The sequence below is a fragment of the Vicugna pacos genome, chromosome 17, assembly GCF_048564905.1.
Source record: "Vicugna pacos chromosome 17, VicPac4, whole genome shotgun sequence".
In the NCBI taxonomy this organism is placed as follows: Eukaryota; Metazoa; Chordata; class Mammalia; order Artiodactyla; family Camelidae; genus Vicugna; species Vicugna pacos.
The window spans coordinates 51334472-51357075 of NC_133003.1; the positions used below are offsets into that span (position 1 = coordinate 51334472).

Consider the following 22604-nt stretch of genomic DNA (forward strand, 5'->3'; position numbering starts at 1 on the left):
TCACACAGCGAGCGTGTGGAAGAGGCAACGGCAGAACGCGGCTCCGAGCCGGTGCGCTCTGCGAGCGGCGCTCTTCACGGCCGCGGGCCCTTCCCACCGGCGACGCTGGGGAGGTTCCACCTCGGAAGGCGTTCTGAGCTACAGTTTATCTTGGCCAATATTAGAACAGCAGGGAGTTTCCACCTTGTTCTGCTGTCTCTGTGTATTGACATTCAGGAAATGATCCTCGTGCTGTTTCGTTCTTCTCGAACTGCAGTGAATAGGGTTACGTCTTCCACGAGGCAGGACGACAGCCCACGGGCCGTCGTAAAGCTGAGTCTGTGCGTTCGTTAAATGGGAAACTCAGGACATAGCAAAACCAAAGCAAAATGAAGACCTCTCCATAGGTGATTTGACTTCAGGAAGTAAACTGTTCATTTTAAGATGGAGAAACACAGGAAAATTAGGGTGCAGTGGCAAAGGGGCTTCACAGTGCCAGGCAGCTTGCTGAGAGCCGGCGCGGGACAGGCAGCCGGAGCCCCTGAACTGGGAGCCCAGTGATGGCAGGGACAGGGCCCAGCCCGCTGTTTACTCCACAGTTTGCCTCGGGCCACTTGATTTCCAGGAACTGCTTTCTCACCTTCTCTTTATCTCCCAGGCCAGACCTGCAATCCACACTGGAAATCCTATTAATTTAACAGTACCTGAAAGATAGGAGGAAAGCATTAAAAAAAAAAATCCCCAGTAGTGAAGGTTTTAAATTATACTCTCAGAGGCCAGCATGCTCTCTGTGTGTTACTGAAGGGCCCAGAGCCCAGTCCACTGTAAATCACTTTAAAATCTCACTCCCGTTGACTCCTTGGCTCTAAACCTTTGAGTTAAAACTAGGGTAATTGTAGGATAAATAGGTGTTAAGCTATTTTAAGGGAAAGGGCTGCAAAATGCTTGATTATTGGCTTCTCGAGTTTGCCCTTTTCCGCCCAGTAGCAACTCGGACTATACTGCTCATAATAGTTATGCAGAATGTATTTGCTTAATTGAATTGAAAGCTGCTGCCTATGCCCTTTGAAATTCTGGACTTTCAACAGAGGGCCTCTCGCCCAATGTTTGCTCACCAACCTGGACATCATTAATGACCTGGATGGAGGCAGAGTTGCCTCTTGTTAGCATCTGGAAAGGAAAGAGAGACTGGGCCAAATTAAAATAACCCAATCCCTGATTACACAAAACTGAAATAGAATTGTTTGGCTCCCTTTTTTCTCCTTATCTTGCAAAATCAAATTAAGCTCTTGTGGAAAGAAACAGTTCAGAGAGGAATATGGGAAAGGGGAAAAAAATCAAAATGTGATTTCCGATGAGACTAGAGATTTGTTCTTTATCTTACGTGGTCATGTTATTCATTTGATAGCATCTCTTGGCCAGGGCTTTTGAAAGTTAAGATTTGCATAGATAGGAAAAGTTTTGCAGAAATGCGGGCTCTTGAGAGGGTGGGGGATGTGGAAAAGGGGCCGGCCGTGGTTGGCGTAGTCGAGCAATTCGGGTCTCACTCTATGCCCCACTTGAACTGATGTCATTAGAGTTGGTTAGGCCAAGCCTGGGGAAGGCTACTGAGCCTGGTGAATGACCAGTTACCCAGAATCTTTGGAAAAGAAAATGACTTTTTTGAAGAGGCCATTCTTAAAATTTATCTTCCTGCTCCACTTAACCACTGCGTGTCCTCTCTCATTTATGAAGTGCCTGCTGATCTTTCCTCAGGCCCAGCGCCAGCCAGGCCCTCCCCCGAACCCCGCCCCGAACTCCCTTCTGTCTGTCATTTCCTGGTGTTGTCTCTTTGGGATAGGGTGCCCCTACTCGCACTGGCTTGCCTAAAAGAAAAATGCTTGGGAATTTTAGGCTCAGGGCTAGGGAAAGCTGGGAAGTGGAGTCACCAGCTGTGGGTCCCCAGAGAAGAAATTTTAGGAACCATTGGCCTGTTGGCCACCCTCTAGCCAAAGTGTAACTGACTCTCCCCACAGTCTGTTGAACCTTTCCGTGGCTTGTTCCAGCCCAGACCTCTCCTTTGAGACATCCCACTGAACTCTGGAAACTGAAAATGCTAGAACTAGGGCGCACTGTCTCAGGAAGGCCACCCGAGAACTCAGTGGACTTTGGAAGTTCCCAGCGTTTGACTATGGCCCTGATGCAATGATCACACTGGGTGTGTGTCACTGTCACATGATCCCATGTTTATTGATGAAAATGAACAGAGAGTGGTTTTCAAAAACCACTTTCAGTGCCTTGGTTTGCCATAAAACAATAAATAGAAAAACCCTTGGTGTGTCGGCCAACTTTTCCCTCTGTATCTGAGAGATGGGGAGGCCCTCCTGGCTGCACTCTGTCTGCAAGTAAGGAATAAAACGTGTTATTTGTACTGTATTGGACTTTGGGTCGCAAAGCATCCCACTACCTAGGATGGGTCTCTGTGGATTCACTGTTTTTTCCATTACAGGGGCACGCTGGTGCCTTCCATAGTGTGCGAAACGCAAAACCACCAAATAATAAACCTGGTATGAAAGTGTAAGCTTTTGGAAAAACAGCTCTGTACCCATTTAAATTTTTGCATCCTAAAATTTACGGTGGCCGTCAAATCTAGTAACTCAGACTGTTGGAAGGATGTCTGTCCTTTAAATCCTGCTCTCGCAGCTAAACAAAGTGCGGTCTCCTTCCCCCTTGTTCTCTGGGAAAGCCTGACTGAGCTGGAATTTGCTCCCCTAAGAAGAAAGATACCAGAGAAACCCTCACAGAAAAGAGCCTTAGGCTCCGCAGCGCAAGTAAAGAGCAGGATGCTGGTGCTGATTCCTTTCGATGCTGCTGAAGATACTGGGCTGGAATCAATAACCCATAATTCATATTGAAAAAAGAAATTCCTTTTTTACCAAGACTGTCAGGGAGAGCTAAAGATATAACATATCTGAACCAATGGTGTTCTTTCAGACAGTAAATTTAAAAGATCATGTTCTATATAGTTAAGAAGAAAAGCATTTGAATTTTCTTTTCTTTAATGATTAGATTCAGTTGGCCAGTACCCGTGTTTGCCAGCTAACTAACAATTTGGCCAGCAGTAGATGTTGTTTATTTCTTTAAACAGCTGTGGCTATGTGTTGGTTCATCAGAGTGTGAATAATTCTTCCTATTAAGTTTTTATTTGTCTTAAATTTCTAAACCGTGCAGGTAATCAGGATGGCATTTGAGAGGCTTTCAGACTGAACTTCGATTGCATACAGCACCTCTGGGAAATAATAGTTCAGACCCCAGCACGTAAGAGCTTCCAGTTAAAAAGCCCCAGTTCCTCCCAGAATAGTCAGTGTATTTAAAGAGGCAGAAGTGGGGAAGTCATGTAGAAAACAGCAGAAAGAGAAAGGACTTAGTCATGAGTGGAGGAGACAGGTCTCGTTCAGGGTTTGCTGTAAACAGCTGTTTGACTTTGGAAATTCTCTTGGCTTCAGTTTTTTCATACCCAGTCCGAGAGAGATGACTTGGGTTACGTCTGAAGACTCCTCTGGTTCTATCGGCCCCATGGTTTACAACAAGAGGGGAGTGGAAACCACAGGGGAGAAACCAGCAGGAAGTGGAGGAAACCCAACCAGCGAGTCTTGGACGGACTTTCAGCCCCTGGAGCAAATCAAGAAGAGGCGTGTGTGTCTCAGGGGATGAAAGTCAGTCCAGAGTATAGAAAGGAAGAAGAAAACCAGAGGGAGGAGGAGACAGGCCTAAAGAATTCAGTTTTCATATTTGAGCCTTTGCTTTAATCTGTCAAGAAAACCAAGACCATCAGGAGGGCCCATGAGTTGGGGCTCACCTCTTTCCAGGCCAGTCTTGACTCTGGCGTGGCCACCAGGTGATGGTCTATGAGAGGCTGGAGTTGTCTGCTGCGCTGGTTTCAGTCTCCCAAGTTGCAGAAATCAGCAGACTCATCTGTGCTTTGTTAGTCGCTTTTCTCATTTATCTTCTTTAGCTTGCCATTTTATGATTCGAAAGGAGCTGTAAACCTAGAGCATTCGCATATGATCCTTCACAACTCTATTAAGATGCCGGTGTTATGGAACTTCTACGAAACAATGTAATTCGATTTGTCCACCCGGAAAAGTAAACTGTTACTACTCTGCTTTGCTTCCGTTATTAAGCCAGCTTCCCCCCGTGACCGCTGGGTTCTTCACAGCACATGTGCAGTAGATCTATAACTGATTTAAATTATCTATAAAAACCCTTAGTCCCATCCTGGCTTTGATATGCAGAGCTATTTTTGAAAATCAAAATATATCAGAATAAATCACACTTGATGTATCTCTCCAAAGAAAACTAATTTCCCCTTGCAGAAACCGTTTTGTTTCCCTGGAGAAACATTGTGTGTGAGTGCAAGTTTCTTCATTCTGTTCCCACCTTTTTCTGGTCTGTCCAAGATGGAAATACAAGCATTTGTAACGGCCAGAAGCCGGTTCGCTGCGAAGCTAACTAAGCTTCAGGGCCGATCTCTTTCAGAGCCCCTCCTAGTGCCCTGGGAAGGGCCTGAGCGATTTTGTTCTTAAAATTTGTATTATTGAACCCAGCAATTGTCAGTGTGCCCAACCATTGTGTCTCTGTCAAGCCCTGCAAAGCCTGGATCTTCCCCTGATAACACCCTGGGTGTAATTAAGCCTTCGTCCCTTTCAAGAAGAGATGCTTATCTAGCCATTTGATAGTCCGAAGATAAATACATGGTTAGCCTCAAACTAGAGATGTGAAGTCATTAAGGCTAAATTTGAAGATGACACGGTTCCCTTAAAATAGAAGATCATCCAACGATGATGTGAAAGCGGATAGAACATCCAGGGCTTCCCTTTGTAGAAAATACAGAAACATGGAAGTGAAGTACGCTTCACGTGGAGTATTTTGCCAGAAGTGTAATGTTAAGTTGATGATTCAAGGTGAATTCCACAGACGGAATTCCACCCGTGGTTTTGAGAGGTCAGCCCTCAGCAAGTCGGGTGGGCCACTGTCATCACTGTTTCAGGATAAGGCGGTCCCGGTGTGAAATGTGCAAGTCAGCTGTTTGCAGTCTAAGAATTGGTGAATTGGAGGCAAAGAAAGGCAGATCTCCAGGCCGACTGTGTCTCGAGATCACTCTTGCAGTTCGGCAGATCCACGTGGGGGCTGAAAGAGTCTACTACGCAGACTTCAAAATGCTGGGAAAACAGCATCACCAGATAGGACTGGGGAAAACAAACCAAAAAAGTCCACCTGGGATTCATTTGCATGTCAGTACCCAGAATTCTCTGCCAGTTCACTTTTTCAAAATGCTGAAGGGATTTTTTTTTTCTTAAAAAAAAAAACAAAACTGGAACGGTCTGGCATGACGGTGGGGGCTGCCCATTCCTTTCTCTGTCCTTGAGTGTTTACTGCCAGGAAATCCTGACCAACGTCGATTGCCAAGGGGTTAAAGTCACATTGTTGTTAAATCGGGAGAGAAAATTAGCAGGATTTTGTGCCCTCTATTCAACTATCACAGAGTTTCAAAAACAGGAACCTGGGGCTTTATATGAGGGGACAGGGGAAGTGGAGAGGAAGAGTCACAGGGTGATTTATCAGGGCATAGTTCCAGATAAATTGCTTACATGGAGGTGGAAGAATGTTATGCATACGTTCTGTGCCAAGAAGCCAAATGGTTGAGCAGAGACTCATCCAGAAGTTGAAGTGGGCAGATCGAGGCACCGTCTTTCCGTATGTGAAGAGGTGATGATTTTATATCCGCGTTACTAGTACTCATATGTGTGCACGTGGACTCTTGAGGCACCCGTCCCATCAGGTTCTCAGCTTCTTGTGGCCAGTAAAGAAAGCCAGGCTCTCGTTAGCATAAGTTATAATACACTCCAAAACAACTGGAGGACAGAAACCACCTTTGGTTCTGTACAAGCTAGTCTTTTTCGTGATTTGAGTCTGGCTTTCTAGGAAAACTCAGTACGTGTTAACTAATGTGGCTGTCCTTGTCCTTTTTCCACTCTCCCATTAATAATATCAATCTAAAGTTGGGGGAGGGAATGCCCCAAAACATAGTCAGCACTATTTGCTCCTGGTTTACTTAAAGAATTACTTAGAGTCACCAGGCGAAGTTGCTCATGAGTCCTGACATCTGTACTGCCTTGCAGTTGGCTGAACAATACAAATGAAGTGAATTCTTTGGTTTAAAAAATAACACCCGTGGATGGTGTTGAAACAGTGTGGAAGCCTGCAAATCTCAGCATCTAAACCCTCTTAGCATTAGTGTTGTTTCCTTCAGGGTAGAACAGACTTTCTAGTTGGTGAAAGTCACAGACGCATATGGAGATTAATACTGAGACTCTCCAAACCAGTGGGTCTTGGAGCTGGTCACTGCTGCACTCGTCCTGCCGATTAGGAGAGAGATCTCAGCATCTCTGCTCAGGGGAAACTTCGTTTTTAGTACAGCAGAGACGTCAGTGTACGTGTGTGTTTTCATGCACCATTGCACAGACCCACACGTGGACCACACACATACACGCATCGCAGACATCACAGACACTGCTGAGAAATGCAGCTAGCAAATCCTCAAGAGAACAGATGGAAGCCTCCCATTCAGTCCACTCCCCTCAGTTGAGAAACCTGAAGCCTAGGAAAGATAGATGATTTTTCTAAATCCACACAGTTAGCCACAGGACCAAAGCTAGAACCCAAAAACCTTCCATTCTTACTCCAGTGCTTCCAGGTGAACGCTGATGGGACTAGGGTTAGGAGTTTAACTCCTTACAGAGTTCAATATGTCCACTGTATTATATATATATATATATATATCAGAGTAGCCTTGAGAATTTCACAAGGACCACAAACCTTTGGTTAATTCCACACAAAGAAATGAAAGAGATCATTTCGTGACTAACACAACATGCTTTTGAAAGCAGTCTCTATTGCAAACCTGAGTAACTGATAGAGGTGTTTTATGGATTCTTGACCCTTAAGGACAGGTATTTTGAAAAATAGGTTCAAACCCTTTTTTAATTTGCCATTTTTTTTTGCAGCATTTATCACCAGGCCTCATAGAGCTGCTGTTTCTGAAACAGACTGCTTCCAGAGCATTAAAAAAAAGAAACACATTTTCTTGGCTCATCTTTAATCTGCTTTCAGACTGATTTTTTTTTTGTAGCCTAGTATATTTTACTTGCCCACTGTGTTTCAGTTAAGATCTGAGTAGATTTAATCTCAAACTGCAAGATTACTTTATGTCCAAGTGGGTCTTTTCACCCTGTTCAACCCTGAGCTGCTGAAATAATTTTTTTTTATTAAAAGGAGGTTCAAAACATACCCTGTTGAAAGCCAAAATAAACAGGATATTTTGTATCCATTTAAAAATTGACAACAAAGACCCTCTGAAAGAAAGAAATTGGAACTATTAGCCAGTCATAGGTAAAGTGTTGCAGTAAAAGTGGAAGGAAGACCAAAATTGGTGAAATTTGGTCCCAGAAGACAATTTGGAGGATTAATCAAGAGATAAGGGTACTTTCTCCTTATTTAGTGTTTTCGACCTTAAAGATTTTAGTTAGCAAAGCAAAGGTATATAAAGAAACCGGACAGTGTTGACCGTGGATTAGAAATCGCCACCTCAGCCGCCTTCTCCCTTTTTTATTTGCAGCCATTTGTCATCTATGACATGAATTCCTTAATGATGGGAGAAGATAAAATCAAGTTCAAACACATCACCCCCCTGCAGGAGCAGAGCAAAGAGGTGGCCATCCGCATCTTTCAGGGGTGTCAGTTTCGCTCCGTGGAAGCCGTGCAAGAGATCACAGAGTACGCCAAGAGTATTCCTGGGTTTGTAAACCTTGACTTGAATGACCAAGTAACTCTCCTAAAATACGGCGTCCATGAGATCATTTACACGATGCTGGCCTCCTTGATGAATAAAGATGGGGTTCTCATTTCCGAAGGCCAAGGATTCATGACCAGGGAGTTTCTAAAGAGCCTGAGAAAGCCCTTTGGTGACTTTATGGAGCCCAAGTTTGAGTTTGCTGTGAAGTTCAACGCACTGGAACTGGATGACAGCGACCTGGCGATATTTATAGCTGTCATTATTCTCAGTGGAGGTAAGCTGCCTCTTTGGATCTTCCATGAAAGGGGGTGGGGGGCGGCGGCAGTGGTGGTGGGACGGCTGGAAGAATTTTGACTTTCCTTCGTGCTAGTCTGTGTTCCTTTTCCCTCTGTGCTTGACTGCACTTTTCATACAGAACATGCCAGTGGTGTGGTACCATGAGCGTGTTGCCACGCATGTGAGATATGAGACAGAGTACCATAGACTGCGGGTAACTCAGGCTCTTTCCTTTTATCCGTCATAATATTTTTCCTAATCAAATCCAAACATGGAAGACAAATGCCCTCTTCTCCTTTTTCTTTCTTTCTCCTTGTCCTTTTCCTTTCCTTTCCAGAAGCCCAGCCTGTTCTTCGTATCGTTTGAGTAGTGGCATACATAACTCTGAGCAGTGGTGCTCACTTGGTATAGAGCAAGCACCGCTATGCGTGTGTGGTCCGATTACGCTCGGGCCCCCCTGTCAGTGAGACGCTACTTTGAATTGCTTTCCCGGTATCAGGAGTCAAGGCACACACATCTGCTGACTGCTCCCCTCTCTCTCGTGTCGTCCTCTGATGGCCTCTCTTAAAGTAGCTTTGTGAGGTAGTTGGCTGTGGTTAAGAATGCGGTCTGAACCAAATAGCACCCAGCAGAGAAATAAACTGAGTTATTTAGCATTCATTGTACTTTTGGCCTTGCAAGTACATGATCTAACTAACCAGCTCCTAAAGCCAGGTTTTATACTAAATGCAACTTTCATTGGCTTCTCACATGGTTCCAACTTGAGTAGAAGAAAGTTTTACTGTCAACTCTCTCTATAAAAATTGTTTTCAAGCGACTAGTTTTCATTACTGAAGCAGATTTGGGGTGAGATTTCTGTGTGTACTTGAGAGAATAGCTCCTGTTGGTGACATCTGGTCCGTGGGGGACAGTGGTCCTGTGCACGTGAGCCGAGTTTAACTAGGCAGCATGCGATAAACAGCATGACCCACTCTGTAGTCCTTTGTCGTCCAAATACTTGAGAGCAGAAGGCTTCTGAAATCAGGTGCTCATTGTGTTCGTAATGATAACAGCAGCAAACTCAGATTAATTCCTTACCGTGTGCCAGGAAGCGTCCTACCCACTGCATACACATTCATTTAGTTCTCACAACCCCAGTGAGGTTAATACCATTTTGCCAACGAGGAAACCAAAGCACTGCAAGGTTCAGCCTCTTGCCCAGGGTGACCCAGCAGGCGGAAGATGGAGCCGGGGTTATGCACTGAGGCTGGCTGGCTCCGGAGTCTGTGTTAATGCTGCCCTTTCATGACTATGGTGCAAAGAGGAAACAAGACATAGGCTATTTAATTGGTCAAAATAGCTCTGTGAATAGCTTGATTCAATTTAATAGATATTGTAGGCTTTGGCTTTCAATTAAGAAAATTAGAAATGGCACCATCTGAAGGTAGCTGCCAGCCATACCTTCTTAAAATCTTTTATCTGTGGTTATCATGAGAAGAAAACCCTGTGAATAATTTTAGACTTCCTTAAAAAAAAATTTACCATGGACTAGCTCCCATATCACAAAAGGCAAATCCTTCCTTGATGAAAGTTTGCTTTTGCAGATGAAGTCAACCTATGGGCAGTAGATAAGAATGAATGAACTGGACCTGGTGTTTGTTCAACACCCAGGAATTCAATTCCTTTCTTTACTCAGAGAAGCTGGCTGGGGAAAGGCCAGAGAAAGAGCTGCTCCGGTCATTCCCGATCCACAGACTGGATTCCAGTGGGATCAGAATCCCAGGCGTCTGTAGATGGGGAAGCCAACGTCCCAGGCCATGACTTGTTAGAGAGTACGACATGCAGTTTCTCTGTTCCTTTTAATTTTTCTCCCACCCTGGGTTTTTCAGAAAGCAGAAATTCCTGTAAGCAGGAAGCTTTGATCCGGGGAACAAATGTCCGATCCTACCTGATCTTGACAAGAGGGCAGATTTTCTCCCCTGCGGTTTATTCTGAAGTCCAGTCTCTTCAGTGATTTGGGAAAGAAGCCCTTTGGGCAGGGGTCCCGCTGACCTCCTTGTAAGTGGGCCTGAGAATCACAGAAGGGCTCCGTCCTGGTCACAGCTCTGTGACCCGAGACTGAAGGGAAAATGGGGAGGTGGGGGTTATGTAAGAGTTGGGTAGTCAGGAACTGGGGAGATTAAGGGCAGGGGGTCCCCAGAAGACCCAGAGGGGATTTTTTGGATGAAAGTACCTGCCTTGACCCAGCCGAGTAATTGCTTAGGAAACTGGCGTTGTCATAGTAAGATCACTGTCACTCAGCTTCAACCCTGGAAACTGCTGATACCATCAGATGTGGTGCCTAGATTGGCCTGCTGTTCAGCGTCTGCCCTGTCTGTTCAGCCTTCAGACCGCGCTTGCCGAGGGAGATGGCCTGGCTCTTCTCTAGGTGTTCTCGTCTCTCACTCTGGCTCCTCTGAGCTGGAGGCTGGAGGAAGGAGACGACAAAGGGTAACAGATCCAGAACCAGACAAAGGGCAGCCCTCGGCCCCCAATTCTCTCTTTAGCTCCTGACAGTTCTCCTGTATTTTTATTCTCACTCCAGAGAAAGAGAGGAGAGGGTTGCAGAAGTCAGCGATTTGTCTGAGGTCTAACAAGTGGTGAGCAGTGAAACTCGGAGGGAAACCCAGGTGCCCTAACGGTCACCTCCGAGTGTCCCGTTGGCCACAGGCGTTGCCCTCTGCCCCCTGGCTGGGGGATGTGGTCGATTCCTCTGTGTCAGTGGCCGCAGCCTATGCTCCCTTCAGTGTCCTCCCTCAGGTCTAGGCCCAGAGTCCAGAGGCGCCGCTTCCTCGGTAGTCTTGATAAGGGAAGGGCTTCCCTTGCTCCCTGTAGTCTCACCGCCTGGATGGGTGGCGTCAAGAGTAATAAAACTGCCTCCAGCAAGGGCATGTTTGCAACTGGCGCCGGAGCGCCACGCCAGCCACACCAGCCACGCCAGCAAACTCCCCAGACCTACCGGCAACCGAGGCCAAGGGGAAAGCTCGGTAAAGCTCACAGGCCCCCGGACACTCCCCCCGAAGCTTTGCCCACTTGGGCGTTTGCTGTTTGGTGCAGAGGAGCATAGAGGGTTCCAGCTGGAACTCTGCAACAGGAAAAAGCTCTTTTTGTTAATTCAAAACAGTTTGGAATCCATTACGGCTCTTCCCAAACTTCCAAGATATCGGGGAGGAAATTCACTGGATTCTACAATGCATTTCTCGAGACAGATTGTCATCACCACCCTAATGACAGAGAAGCTGTAAATATTGGTGCAGTGGCCACACATGGCAAGCCACCCGGCCTCCTCATTTAGCCCCTTGGGTCTGGCTGGGTGATGCAAACCACCTATAGAGCGGCTCCTCCTGTTCCCAGCAAGCCCAGCTGTGTCCTTTCTCTGTGAAGCAAGTTTGGACAGCTGCTCTCGGAGCGATCATGTGCTTTTTTGCTGTCAAGCGGGCAGCGAGAATAGGGTGCAAGGAGGCGGAGTTGTTCCTAGCTGTCCATTTGCAGATCCAGGAAGAGTTGATATTCCACGCCAATTGAATGACTGCTAGACCTCCCAGCTCAATACGCTGGAGCTCTGTTTCTTACCCTTGGTCATAATGACATCTATGTGTGTGTTGATGTGTACGTTTTAATTTGTCGGAATTAGAACAGAATCAAAGCGCAGCACCTGACCCAGAGGAAGTACTTGGTAAATGCGTGTTGAGTGAATAGTAATCACGTATTAGGAATAATCACGTCCGTTTACCGAATGCTTCACCGTTTCCAGAAGATACGCTGAGCACTTTGCGTGCGTTCAGAATTGTGGTTTAGCTTTTCCTTTAGCTCTAGAAAGTCTCTCATTATCCCCATTCTCCAGATGGAGGAAACAGAAGCTTAGAGAGGCTGAGCAGTTTGCCCAGAGCTTCTAATTGGTGTGGCCAAGGTTAGACCCAGTCTGACCTTAAAACCTTGCCCTTCCCAAGATACCTAACAGAATTACACCCCAGGTGTGAAGACTGCTCTGGGGAAGAGTGGGGCCCAGTGACAACAGAGACTGGCGCTGTGTTCTTAAATTTGTTCAGGAAGTGCACCCCCACCCCTTTGAAGCGCTCCCCACAAAAATTGGCGATAAGCTTTAAGGACCTAAGTAAATACACTGATACTTAATCAGATCAGGTTGTCATGGAGACGAATGATTGCAGGAACATTTATGAGAGGAATTTAAAATTATTAAAATGCCCTCCAGTAGCCACATTTCTTGCCTGTCGGAGACCGTCCAGACGACACCCCTTCCATTCAGTGCAGTGGAGAACCACTCAGTGCCCGGCACAGAGTTTGAGGGCTCTGGGTTTGTGAGTGCTCCGTGCCTCCTCCTCACCCCTTACTGTCCTCCAGATCCTGGAGGGTGTGGCCAGCCCCGTGTAATCCTTCCATCTGCCTGCTCTCTGCCTGTGAGAAGGCAGAGCACAGCTCTCCTCTGAAACCAGACAGAGGGCACGTGCCTGAGTCGGCCTGCGCTCCAGCTCAGGGGGCCCCTGCTTCTGCACAGCCCAGTGGCCCCTACGTCGTCTTTGTCTGTCAGCAGCATCCTTACTAGTTAACTGGGAGGAGGCAAAACTGAAAATAGTTTAAAACTTAAGGTATTAAAAACACCATGTACAACAGCAGGCCGGCTTTCTTCCACTCGCCTGAGCCAGTGAAGTGCTCAGCTCCTTTGTCCGTACAGCCTTTCTGGACAGGACAGGCTGGGTGCCCAAGGGGTAAAAGCTGTTTTCTGACTGTTTTTGGGAGAATGAACACAGACATCTGATTTCTCATGTGACTGAGCCTTGAGCTGGACAGTGGAAGAGTGTCGGTTACGTGGCTCATATCCGCCCCTGGGCCTTGATCGTGTCAGAGAGTAATTGCCTGCATTTACTGATTGAAAAGTATCGCATGGGCACCTCCACGGCGTCTACACAGTGAGTGACCTTTCTTCCCACCTGTTCTCCTCTTCCCACCGCGACCGGCAGGCAAACCCTGTCAGGTGGCCACAGGGCTTTGAATGATGACTCAGTGCGAGTTATCTAGAAATGTCCCATTGGTTCACTCTTCTCATAACCTCGTGGACTTGGCTGAGACAGAGGGAGGTATGTTGATGAGTTCTCGACTGGCACCCAAGTTCTAAAAACCAGAGAGCTGAGGGTGGGGGCGGGGGCGGGTAGGGAGGAGAGAAACAGACTAGAATCATCTGAGAAATTAAAAATACACACACACAGGGCTTCTGTTGTTTGTAGGACACAGACACATCTTTATCTGTGGCTGCTTCAGAGACATCCCCTCTGCAGCCCAGCCCCCAGGTAGGCTGGGAGCATCTTAGTGAGCGAGCAGACGGTTATGCTTGACCTCAGGGACAGACGAGGGACTGAAAGCCGAACTGCTGAGTCATTCCTGTCCCCGCACGGCAGTCTTGGAAGAGGTTCAGTCAGCCAGTCAGTGGGCCGCCTTGGGGAGCACTTTATCATTCTGGGTTCTCACAATGTGTGTTTAAACTCCGGGTGACCCCCAGCAGCCTTCCAGACTGGCACAGTTGGCCGCGACATTCAGACAGATGATCTGCAGGTGAGGAAGAATGAAACCGGGCGCTGGCTGCTGGAGAGGCCAGCAGCGGTGGCGAGGAACCATGCACCCCTGGGGAAAGCGCCTTCCGAGGGTCTCGCCAGTGTCACCAGTCAGGGGGCCAGAAGACCCAGGATGGGGCGGTGGGAGGCTGTGGAATCCGGGACAGCCCCGAGAGCAAAAAGCCCCCATCCCACCTCTTACCAGATGTGTGATTTCAGGCAACTGTGTGCCTCCCCGAGCCTTAACCTCCTTATCAGTACCCTTAGTAAATGAAGTAGCATTATGTGAAGCCTCTGGCACGATGCCTGGGACATATTAAGCACACAATAAATGCTAGTTTTCCCTTCCCCATATGATATGATTTGAAGTAGCTCCATGCCATCCTACCAGCCAGATTGCTTGAAATTTCACCAGTAGTTGTACTTAAAATCCCTCAGCACAATATAAATAACCCCTAGGGAGATATCAGCTAGTCCTTTATCAGCTATCACTTTAAGGGGATTAATTGTGGATTGAGAACAAAACCCCAAGGGGGAGAGATACTGGAGGAGGAGGCAGGGGTGGTGGGGGACTCCCAGCCCCAGTGCCCCTGAAGGGGTCAGGAGCAGCGGGGCGGGGGTGGGGGGAGGTTCCACTCTGCAGCATTCTGTCAACTCTGGGGCTGCATTATGTGTTGAGAGGTTGTATTTAGAGATTAAAGATCACATCTGCGTTTGAGATCACAGGTTCTTCTCAAAGACGTTGGAAAGGAAGGCATGGGGGAGGGGAGAGTGGCAGAGAACTAATTCTCAGCCACTTTGTATTGTGGGTTTGCTGTTGGCATTTCTAGAGGCTGAGGAAGCAGGAAAGAGTCCTTGGATTTGGAGCATGAGGGTGTCAGGCCCGACGGGGAAGCAGAAGCCCTTCTCCATCCTTCCACTGCAGCCTGGTTCCTCCACCTCGCGCCCCTTCCCCACCACCCCGTGCTGGGCTAGCTGGGGTCGGACCTCGAAGGAGCAGAGATTCACCTGCATCCCTCAGCCTGAGGGAAGCCTGCTGCTTCCCCTGGTCCTGACACAGAGAAAGGGAGCAAGCCGGGGGGCTGAGCGTCACCTGAGTGACCTCGGATGTCCAGAACTAGGGGACCCGAGCCCCCAGGGAAGGGGGACCGGGAAGACCCAGCTTCCCAAGGGCAGGACAGGAGTCTCAGGCCTGTGTCCACTGGGAAAGAGCCGAAAATAAAACCGAGCCCGCCCTCCATGCCCTGCTGGTACCATCGAGAGAGAAGTGCTTTGAACATGGCTCGGAGGGAAGGTCCCCATCTTGTTGCTAGAGGTCCTCGAGCTCTGTGTTGTGGTTGTGGAAGTGGCTTTCAGAGGTGGTGTTGGGCATTTGAGGTGAGGGGAGTTGGTGTGGCAGTGCCTCTTGGGGGCCAGATAAAAGAAGGTATGGCCTGGGCCATGTTTCATCGTGGGTCACCCCCCTGTCGTCTTAGCCAGACCGTAGGTGTTATTACTGTAAAGAGCGGTTGTCATTTGGACACGGAGAAGGCGTTTGTTTAACAGGGGTGTGTAAGGGTGTGAACCACTGCAGAGTGAAGGAACGTGTGCGTTGGCGGTGGAACGCGCTGGTCACAGACCATCTTTATCTGCTCGGTATGCGGCCTCTGTTACGTTGTCCCCTCTCCCTGATGGCAGCAGCCAACCCCGTTTCTCCCCAGATCACCTGCTGCTCAGATGTCTGATTCATTTAGGCTGGCCTTGCTGGGATTCCTAACTCCAAGTCCACCACAGGGTGCAGTCCCAGGAGTGGAAAGGAAAGACATCAAGAAGGCAGCGTGGAGGCCACGGAGCAGTGCAGGGGGAAAGGGTAGTAAGATGTAGAGAAGACCCGGGAAAGGCGGAGAAATGAGAGGAGAGGGCTAAGAAGGGGAAAGAGGCGCGGTGTCCTGTCCCGTTACGCTCTCAGAGTAGCCGCAGCTGCCTCCCGTGTGTCACACGCGGCTCGAGCACTGTCCAGCTCATGACTCCCCTCCCCCTCCCAGCAACACTGCGAGCTGGGTGGCTGTCACGTCTCCAGCTTCTCAATGAGGAAACTGAGGCACGGGCAGGTTAAGGAACTTGCCCAAGGTTGCCCAGCAAGTAAGCTTTCAGGTTGGGATGCCGACCGCCTCTCGCTACAGCAGGAGTGTCTGCGCGCAGCTTCACCAGAACCACCTGGGGGCTTTTAGGAACATTGACGGTCGTACCCCAGGCCAAGTCCATCGGCATCGCTCAAGATGGGACCCAGGTGTTAGTTTGCGTGTTTTCAGTTTCCCCGGATGATTTCAACGTGGAGCCAGAGCTGAGAATCACTGCACTGGCTCAAGCTCCAGGTCAGATTTAAATATGAAAAGAACACAAGTGAAACTTTCTCCTTTTCTCCGGAAGGGAGGGTGGTGGGAGGGAGTCGCCGGGGCTGAGATAACCTTGGCTGAATTCAGAGCTGCCTAACGCTCGCTGATTGGTTTGATCAGAAGAGCACCGCAGAACCCCTACCACCACCTCCAAGGACGAAGAGACTTTGGGGACCGGGGCTTCTTGGCTTTGTTACTGTTCTTAAACTCTCTTGCTTGCGTGCCTTCAACTACAAGAATGAGAACTTACCCGAATCCCCAGACATGGGTCTGTATCACGAATCATTTTCTTGGGCTCCTGAATGTATGCACTTAACCAGTGACAGCTCTGAAACCTCCCCGTTCCCAACTGCCTCTCTCTGAACAAACACCGAGGATAGTGATGTCTCGTAAAGCTCTTCTACCTGATCCTCCTCCTCATGACCTTGTGAAAGGAATTACCGTGGGTGTCTTAAAAAGCCAAAACCCGGGAAGGTAAGATGACTTGTCCAAAGTCACAGAGAAGCTAAGTGGAGACTTGGTTGGGAGCAAGTCTTCAGTTTCCAAATCCACTGCTCTTTTTAACACATCTGTGAGCTCAGGAAGCAACGGAATAAAGGAAGTAAAAAGACAAAGTGTGAGCTCCCTAAGTAGCCCCACCTCCCTTCAGTTTCAGCTCACACCAGGCTCAGGGCTTGCACTGTCTGTGCATCAGTTTACAGCTGCCTGGCTATCAGCCTTTTTTTGAACATCCCGGGTACAGTCATTTTCAGATTAGTCTCCATCAGAAAGCCAGTAGGAAAAGACTGGGAACGCCAGCACAGCAGCTCCAAGAAGAGAGACAGAATAGTCCACCTTGGTTTTTCTGCCCCTCCTTCAGGAGACGCCACCGTGGCCATCTGGTTCCCTGACTGAGACACCTCCTGAGGAAATCTGGGCTAGGGAAATGACTGGCCCAGGTGGGCAGATCCCGGGAGGGTCCAGGGAATGTGGATCTGCTTCAGATAAGCGCTCCACTGAACAGTACCAGATCTGGGTAAGATGGGCGCTTTGTAGATTTGCCCACCATCAACAGCGTTCTCTAATCAATTCCAGCACTGTGCGTCGCGGACCGGAAAGATTTCTTTCCCAATTCTTTGCAGCCTGGGGAGTAAGGAACCAGTAATTGACTCCAGCTTCCTCGAGTGTTGTGTCCTGGAGAATGAGTCAACATGCACTTTCCCAAAGAGGCTTTCTAGGCAGCCTAGGGCCATTGAAGGAGGTCCTTTGGCCCTGATCCTATTCCAGACCTCAACTCTAACCTTCAGCAAGGTGTAGGGAGGAGACCTCAGACGGGCTTCTAAGAACAATATCTTAGCAGGCACTGGGCTGATGGGAAGGGAGAGGGAAGATGAAGGACCCCGATGTCTGGGTCTTAAGACAGATTTCTGTGGCACATTTCTGGTACCCAGCTTAGTTCAATAAGGGTTTGCATGTGCCTGGAGGGAGAAAGACAGGCAAGGGTAGAGGGTGGGGCAACCCTGACACACCATCCCTTTTACCCTTGCCCCTAGGGAGTGCTGGAGACCAGAGGAAGCTCTTTAGCTTTTTAAATAAGCCACATGTTCTAGGTTTACTGGGTAAGCCTGTTAATGCACTTTCCTAGTCAGATTTTGAGTTTCTCTCCGCAGTTTAATTATGTAAATTATGGAAAGAAAATCACAAAGAAGAGTAAAGCTTAGAACGTTTGAACCAGGGTCTTAGAGATCATCCCTGTGGTCCAATCCTTTCCATTTACGGAGGAGAGAATTGAGGCCCAGTGAGCTTAATCAGCTTGCCCAAGGTCACAGAGCTGGTTAGTGAGAGACCTGGACGGAGAACAGACTCTTTTCCCACTCTGTGACTGAGGCTCCGTAAGGGCGACAGTGGGACAGATCTGTTAATGATCTAACTTGTCACTGGAGTAAAATATAAATCAGTGGCCACAAAATTTCAGCCCTTCAGCCAAACTTCATCTGTCACATCATAAAAAATAACTTGCCAAAGAGAGGTTTGAAAATCCAAACCAGATCCTTCTCCACTCCTAGAGGGAACAGTTCCATTTCCCTGCACTGGAGCCAAGTGTTTCCAGCAAAAGCCTGATCAGCTGCGTGTTAAGATTTGCTTGTCTGAACTGTCATGATAAATGAAACCTGGTAGATTCACATCATCTCTTCTGCAGAAGTTTTGACCCCACGGATGCTGTTCTGGAGGAAGGAGGAAAAGCTCTAAGGAGCCAGGGCCCCAGAGCGCAGAGGGTTCCGCCTGAGGGTTTGGGGTCCCAGCCCACAGACGAGCCACATCCACACCTCGAGAGAAGTGCCACCACTTCAGATGCACATGCATTTGCTGCCCGGGCCTTTGAAATTTGGCGCATCTGTTAGGGGAGGATCAGCAGTCATTAACCCAAAGGCACCAATCCAGGATCTGGTTTTTCTTGAAGCGTCAGGGGTTTTCATGATTGCATAGCAACTGTGAGAACGGACAGCTCCTCCAGGGGCTTGATTCCCTAGGCCGGGACTAAACCATTTGTTTCATTCTCATAATCTGAGATTTTTGCTGATGGTTCCAAAACTGAGTTCTGAAAAAAATTTTTTAAAGTATATGTATTCCAGATAATGAGATATGTTAGAGAAGTTAGAAGGAAAAAAATCAAACCAAACTTTCTGTAATTAAAAGAGAATTTAAGAGCATATTTAGAGTTCTGAAAAATCCCACCCAAGGCCATTCTCACGTTGCTCTCCTGTGTCTCACCTCAACAGACACAGGTTACTAGAGTTTATTAGACACAGGAAGATGCTGTTTCCAGGAGGCTTCTTCCTTGCTCACCAACCAGAAGAATTGTAATTTTCAATCCAGGAGTCTTAGCCAAAACACCCTTCTCACTCATTAACTCAGCCAACTGAGTGCTTCCTGTGTTTCCACTGGAGCCTCAGAGATAATCGAGACATAGTCTCTGCCCTCTGGTCCCTTGTGGCCAAGTAGGGGAGCTATACAAGAAAATCAGTACCTCAAATACAAGGTAATAAGAGTTGTGTGTAGCATTTAGAGTCAGATTCAAATTTTAGCTCTGCCCTTTACTAGCAAGTGGCAGATCTTGGGTAAGATCCAACTCCTCTTTCCAATCTTCCTCTTTTCCCTCCTTAAGACACTGAGCTCATGGAGTTATCCTGAAGATTAAATGATGTATTTTGTATAAAGCCCTTAGCATAATTTTTGGGAAATGATGACCACTCAGTAAATGTGACCTACTAGTGTAGTAGCTATTGAGGTGTTTGCAGGTCCTGTGGGGTCCAGAGCAAAGGGATTGGAAGAGCAGAGGGAAGGAAGGGATGGCCTCCAGGAAGACTCCAGGGCGTAATGACACGGGCTGGATTTTCAAGAATAGCTTGCAGTCAGTAAGATGGTTAAAGGGAAGGTAAGACGGCTTGCGGCAGGAGGAGCGGAATCTGCCTAAGCACTGACTTATGACAGAACGTACGGCGTTTGAGGGACTTGGTCTGGAAGTAGCTTAGTGTGGCTGGAGCAAAGGGATCATGGTAAGTGGAGGCTAGAGGAAAGGGAAGTAGAAACTCGTACACAGTGCTCTGGTTAACAGTGAAGGGGAGAGGGCTTAAAAAGAGAAGGCGGGGGTGAACAGTCTTTAAGAGCTGAAATTTGGAACCCAGTGCAGGGTATCGAGTGAATGCTGTGTGTACTCTGCACCCCCCTCCTGAGCCTTAATGAGAAAACCTTGTATTCTAACCACACTGCGACAAACTTAGAAATTAGGAAAAACAAAAACTCAGACTTTCCACTTGGAACTCTAAAAACATGTCTCTATAACTCTTAGATTAAAAGTGAAATCAAAATAATATGACAGTTTAGAAAAGAATAATAAGAGTATGATTTACCAAAGCCTTTGGGGAGAAACAGAAGTGACACGCAGAGGAAATTTTAGACTCATCTGTCAGAAAATAAGAGATACTGAAACTAAATGAATTAAGCGTTCAACTCAAGAAATAAGAAAAAGGAGGGGGAAAAAAACCCTAAAGAAAGTTAAAGGAATTAGCTAAACTGAAAACAAAATGCAACTTTTAAAAACAGAGTTGATCAGTAAAACCAAAAGTTCTGCTTTTTAGAAAAGGCAAAAATAGATAAGCCTTTGGCAAATCAGATGCTTTAAGTGAGAGAATACACAAATAAAAGCATTCAGTTAAAGGAGTTATAAATAAAAATAATTAAAAGAGATTCAGATTTTAAGTGAATATCATGTACAACTTTATTCCAATGTAGATTACTAAAATTTTCCTTTACAAGTAATAAAAAGCCTGAAGAAGTTAAAAGCCATAGAGCAAAAATTAAAAATAGTCAAAAGTTTACCACCAGGCTCAGATGGTTCTGCAAATGAATTCCAAGAAACCATCAAGGAACAGGTCATCACTACATAGAAACAGAAGGAAAACTTCTCAACTCAGTCTGTAAGGCTAGTTAACATTTATTACCAAAATAGGCAAAGGATAGCACAGAAAAAGAAGACTTTGGACCAATCTCACACATTTAGAAACCCTAAATAAAATTATTAGCAAATAAATGCAAGAGTGTAAGAAAATCTATTAATGTAATTCACCACACTGGATTAAGGTAAAACATATGGTCATCACTCTAGTTAGAAAAACTTAAAAGCATTTGATGAAATGCAACAACGTTCTGAATAAAATAAATAAAAAACTTTAAAACTCTTGGAGAGCCAGGAGAAAAACATACCTAGTAAACATCATACTTGTGGGTAAACCATTAGAAGCATTTCCTTCAAGGTTAGGAATAAAACAAGAATGTCTCCTAACAGTACTATTATTTAATAGCATGTTAGTGGTATTAGCCAATGCAGTATGGCAAGAAAAAGAAATGAGAACTATAAATATTGGAAAAGAAGAATAAATAAAACTGATTATTTGCAGATGCAATTGTCTATCCAAAAGTTTTTTTTTAATCCATGATAAAAACTATTTGAATTGGCAAGAGTTTAGGAAATTGGAATCGATTCAATATAATAAGACCAATAATTTTTTCTAAACATCAGCAGGGATACATTAGAAACTGTAATGACAAAGAAGTGGAGAATACTAGAAAGTACTTAAGGATGAATCTAAAAAGATCTACATGAATAAAAATACGTAAAAACTTGTTTAAAAAGTAATTTAAGCTCATCACTTTGAATTTCAAATAAGGAAAGTATAAAGAAGACAGCGAAAATGACCTGCAGCCTCGCCAGTCAGAAGAAGCCTCTGTTAAAATTTGGTCTGTCCTTACAAAGTGTAACAGAATTAGAAAACTATGTCTTATCTCTTTGAAAATGCATATGCTATCTTAAGCAAAAAGACAACAAAGTTTAAAAGTGTATTTAAAGCTGTGGTAAGAAAGTAAGTAGAGGTTATAAAACATAGACTCATCAAGAAGGAGCAGAAGTTGAACAGGAGATTTCTGAGTGAGTAGGAACGTGCCAGCAGAAGAGTCCCCAGTCTGGGGAGAGAGCTGCTTTGCCGCCATGTTCTGTCAGCTGGTCACACAGATGGCATCCTGGCCAGGAAAAGAATGGCCCTGGAAAGAGCTCTGATACTCTGGGTTTTCATTCCATCCTCCTTGTCTGCAGTTCTTGCCTACTATCTGCTTACCCTCCTGCCCCACCCTACATTAGAACCAAAGCAAAACCACCAAAAAGACCGACCAGTGGGTGGTTTGGCTGCGTATGCCCCAGAGGTGGGGCCAGAGAATCTTGTAACTGAACCTCCTGTTCTGTCTCCCATGTCTGCTCCCCCAGACCGCCCCGGTTTGCTGAATGTGAAGCCCATTGAGGACATCCAGGACAACTTGCTGCAAGCCTTGGAGCTGCAGCTCAAGCTGAACCACCCCGAGTCCTCTCAGCTCTTTGCCAAGCTGCTGCAGAAAATGACAGACCTCAGGCAGATTGTGACAGAGCACGTGCAGCTGTTGCAAGTCATAAAGAAAACAGAGACGGACATGAGTCTTCACCCGCTCCTACAGGAAATATACAAGGACTTGTATTAGCCGAGAAGTCCGAGTTCACTGACGCGTCCCTTCTTCCAATTGCACTATTATTTTGAGGGAAAATCTGACACCTAAAAAATTTACTGTGAAAAAGCATTTGAAAAAAGAAAAGGTTTTAGAATAATAGATCTATTTTATGCGTATTGTTTATAAAGATACATTTACAATTTACTTTTAATATTAAAAATTACCACATCGTGAAATTGCTGGTCATGTTTGAAAACTGAGTCTGTTGTGTCCCTCATCGGAGCCCCCCAGGCTTTTTTTCCCTTTATTTCCTTCCCATTCCTTCCTTCCTTCCTTTTCATTCTTACGCGTATCAGATTGTGAACGGAACTACTGATCAATTTTCATTCTCAACCAGTTAATTTTTTACTCAGTTTACATCTTTTCTGAACCTTCTGTCTGCTTTAAAAATCACAACCAAGAAGGGAACTTCAGGAGCAAACAACTGCTCAGAGCATATGTTTCTGAACCTGGATGAACTCATTTGGGGCGTCTCCCTATTCC

General features: G+C 46.5%; 1 protein-coding gene across 7 annotated transcripts in view; it reads left to right on the forward strand.

Moving 5' to 3' along the window:
• Positions 1-22297, forward strand: part of PPARG (peroxisome proliferator activated receptor gamma) — a 116863-nt gene extending 94566 nt beyond the window's left edge. For all 7 annotated transcript variants that reach the window (XM_072941879.1, XM_072941876.1, XM_072941880.1 and 4 more), the window contains 2 exons: positions 7637-8087; positions 21847-22297. In XM_072941879.1, coding sequence (XP_072797980.1) covers positions 7637-8087; positions 21847-22094 — 699 coding nt within the window. In that variant the 3' untranslated portion in view covers positions 22095-22297. The remainder of the gene's footprint in view (positions 1-7636; positions 8088-21846) is intronic.
• Positions 22298-22604: the final 307 nt, after the last annotated feature.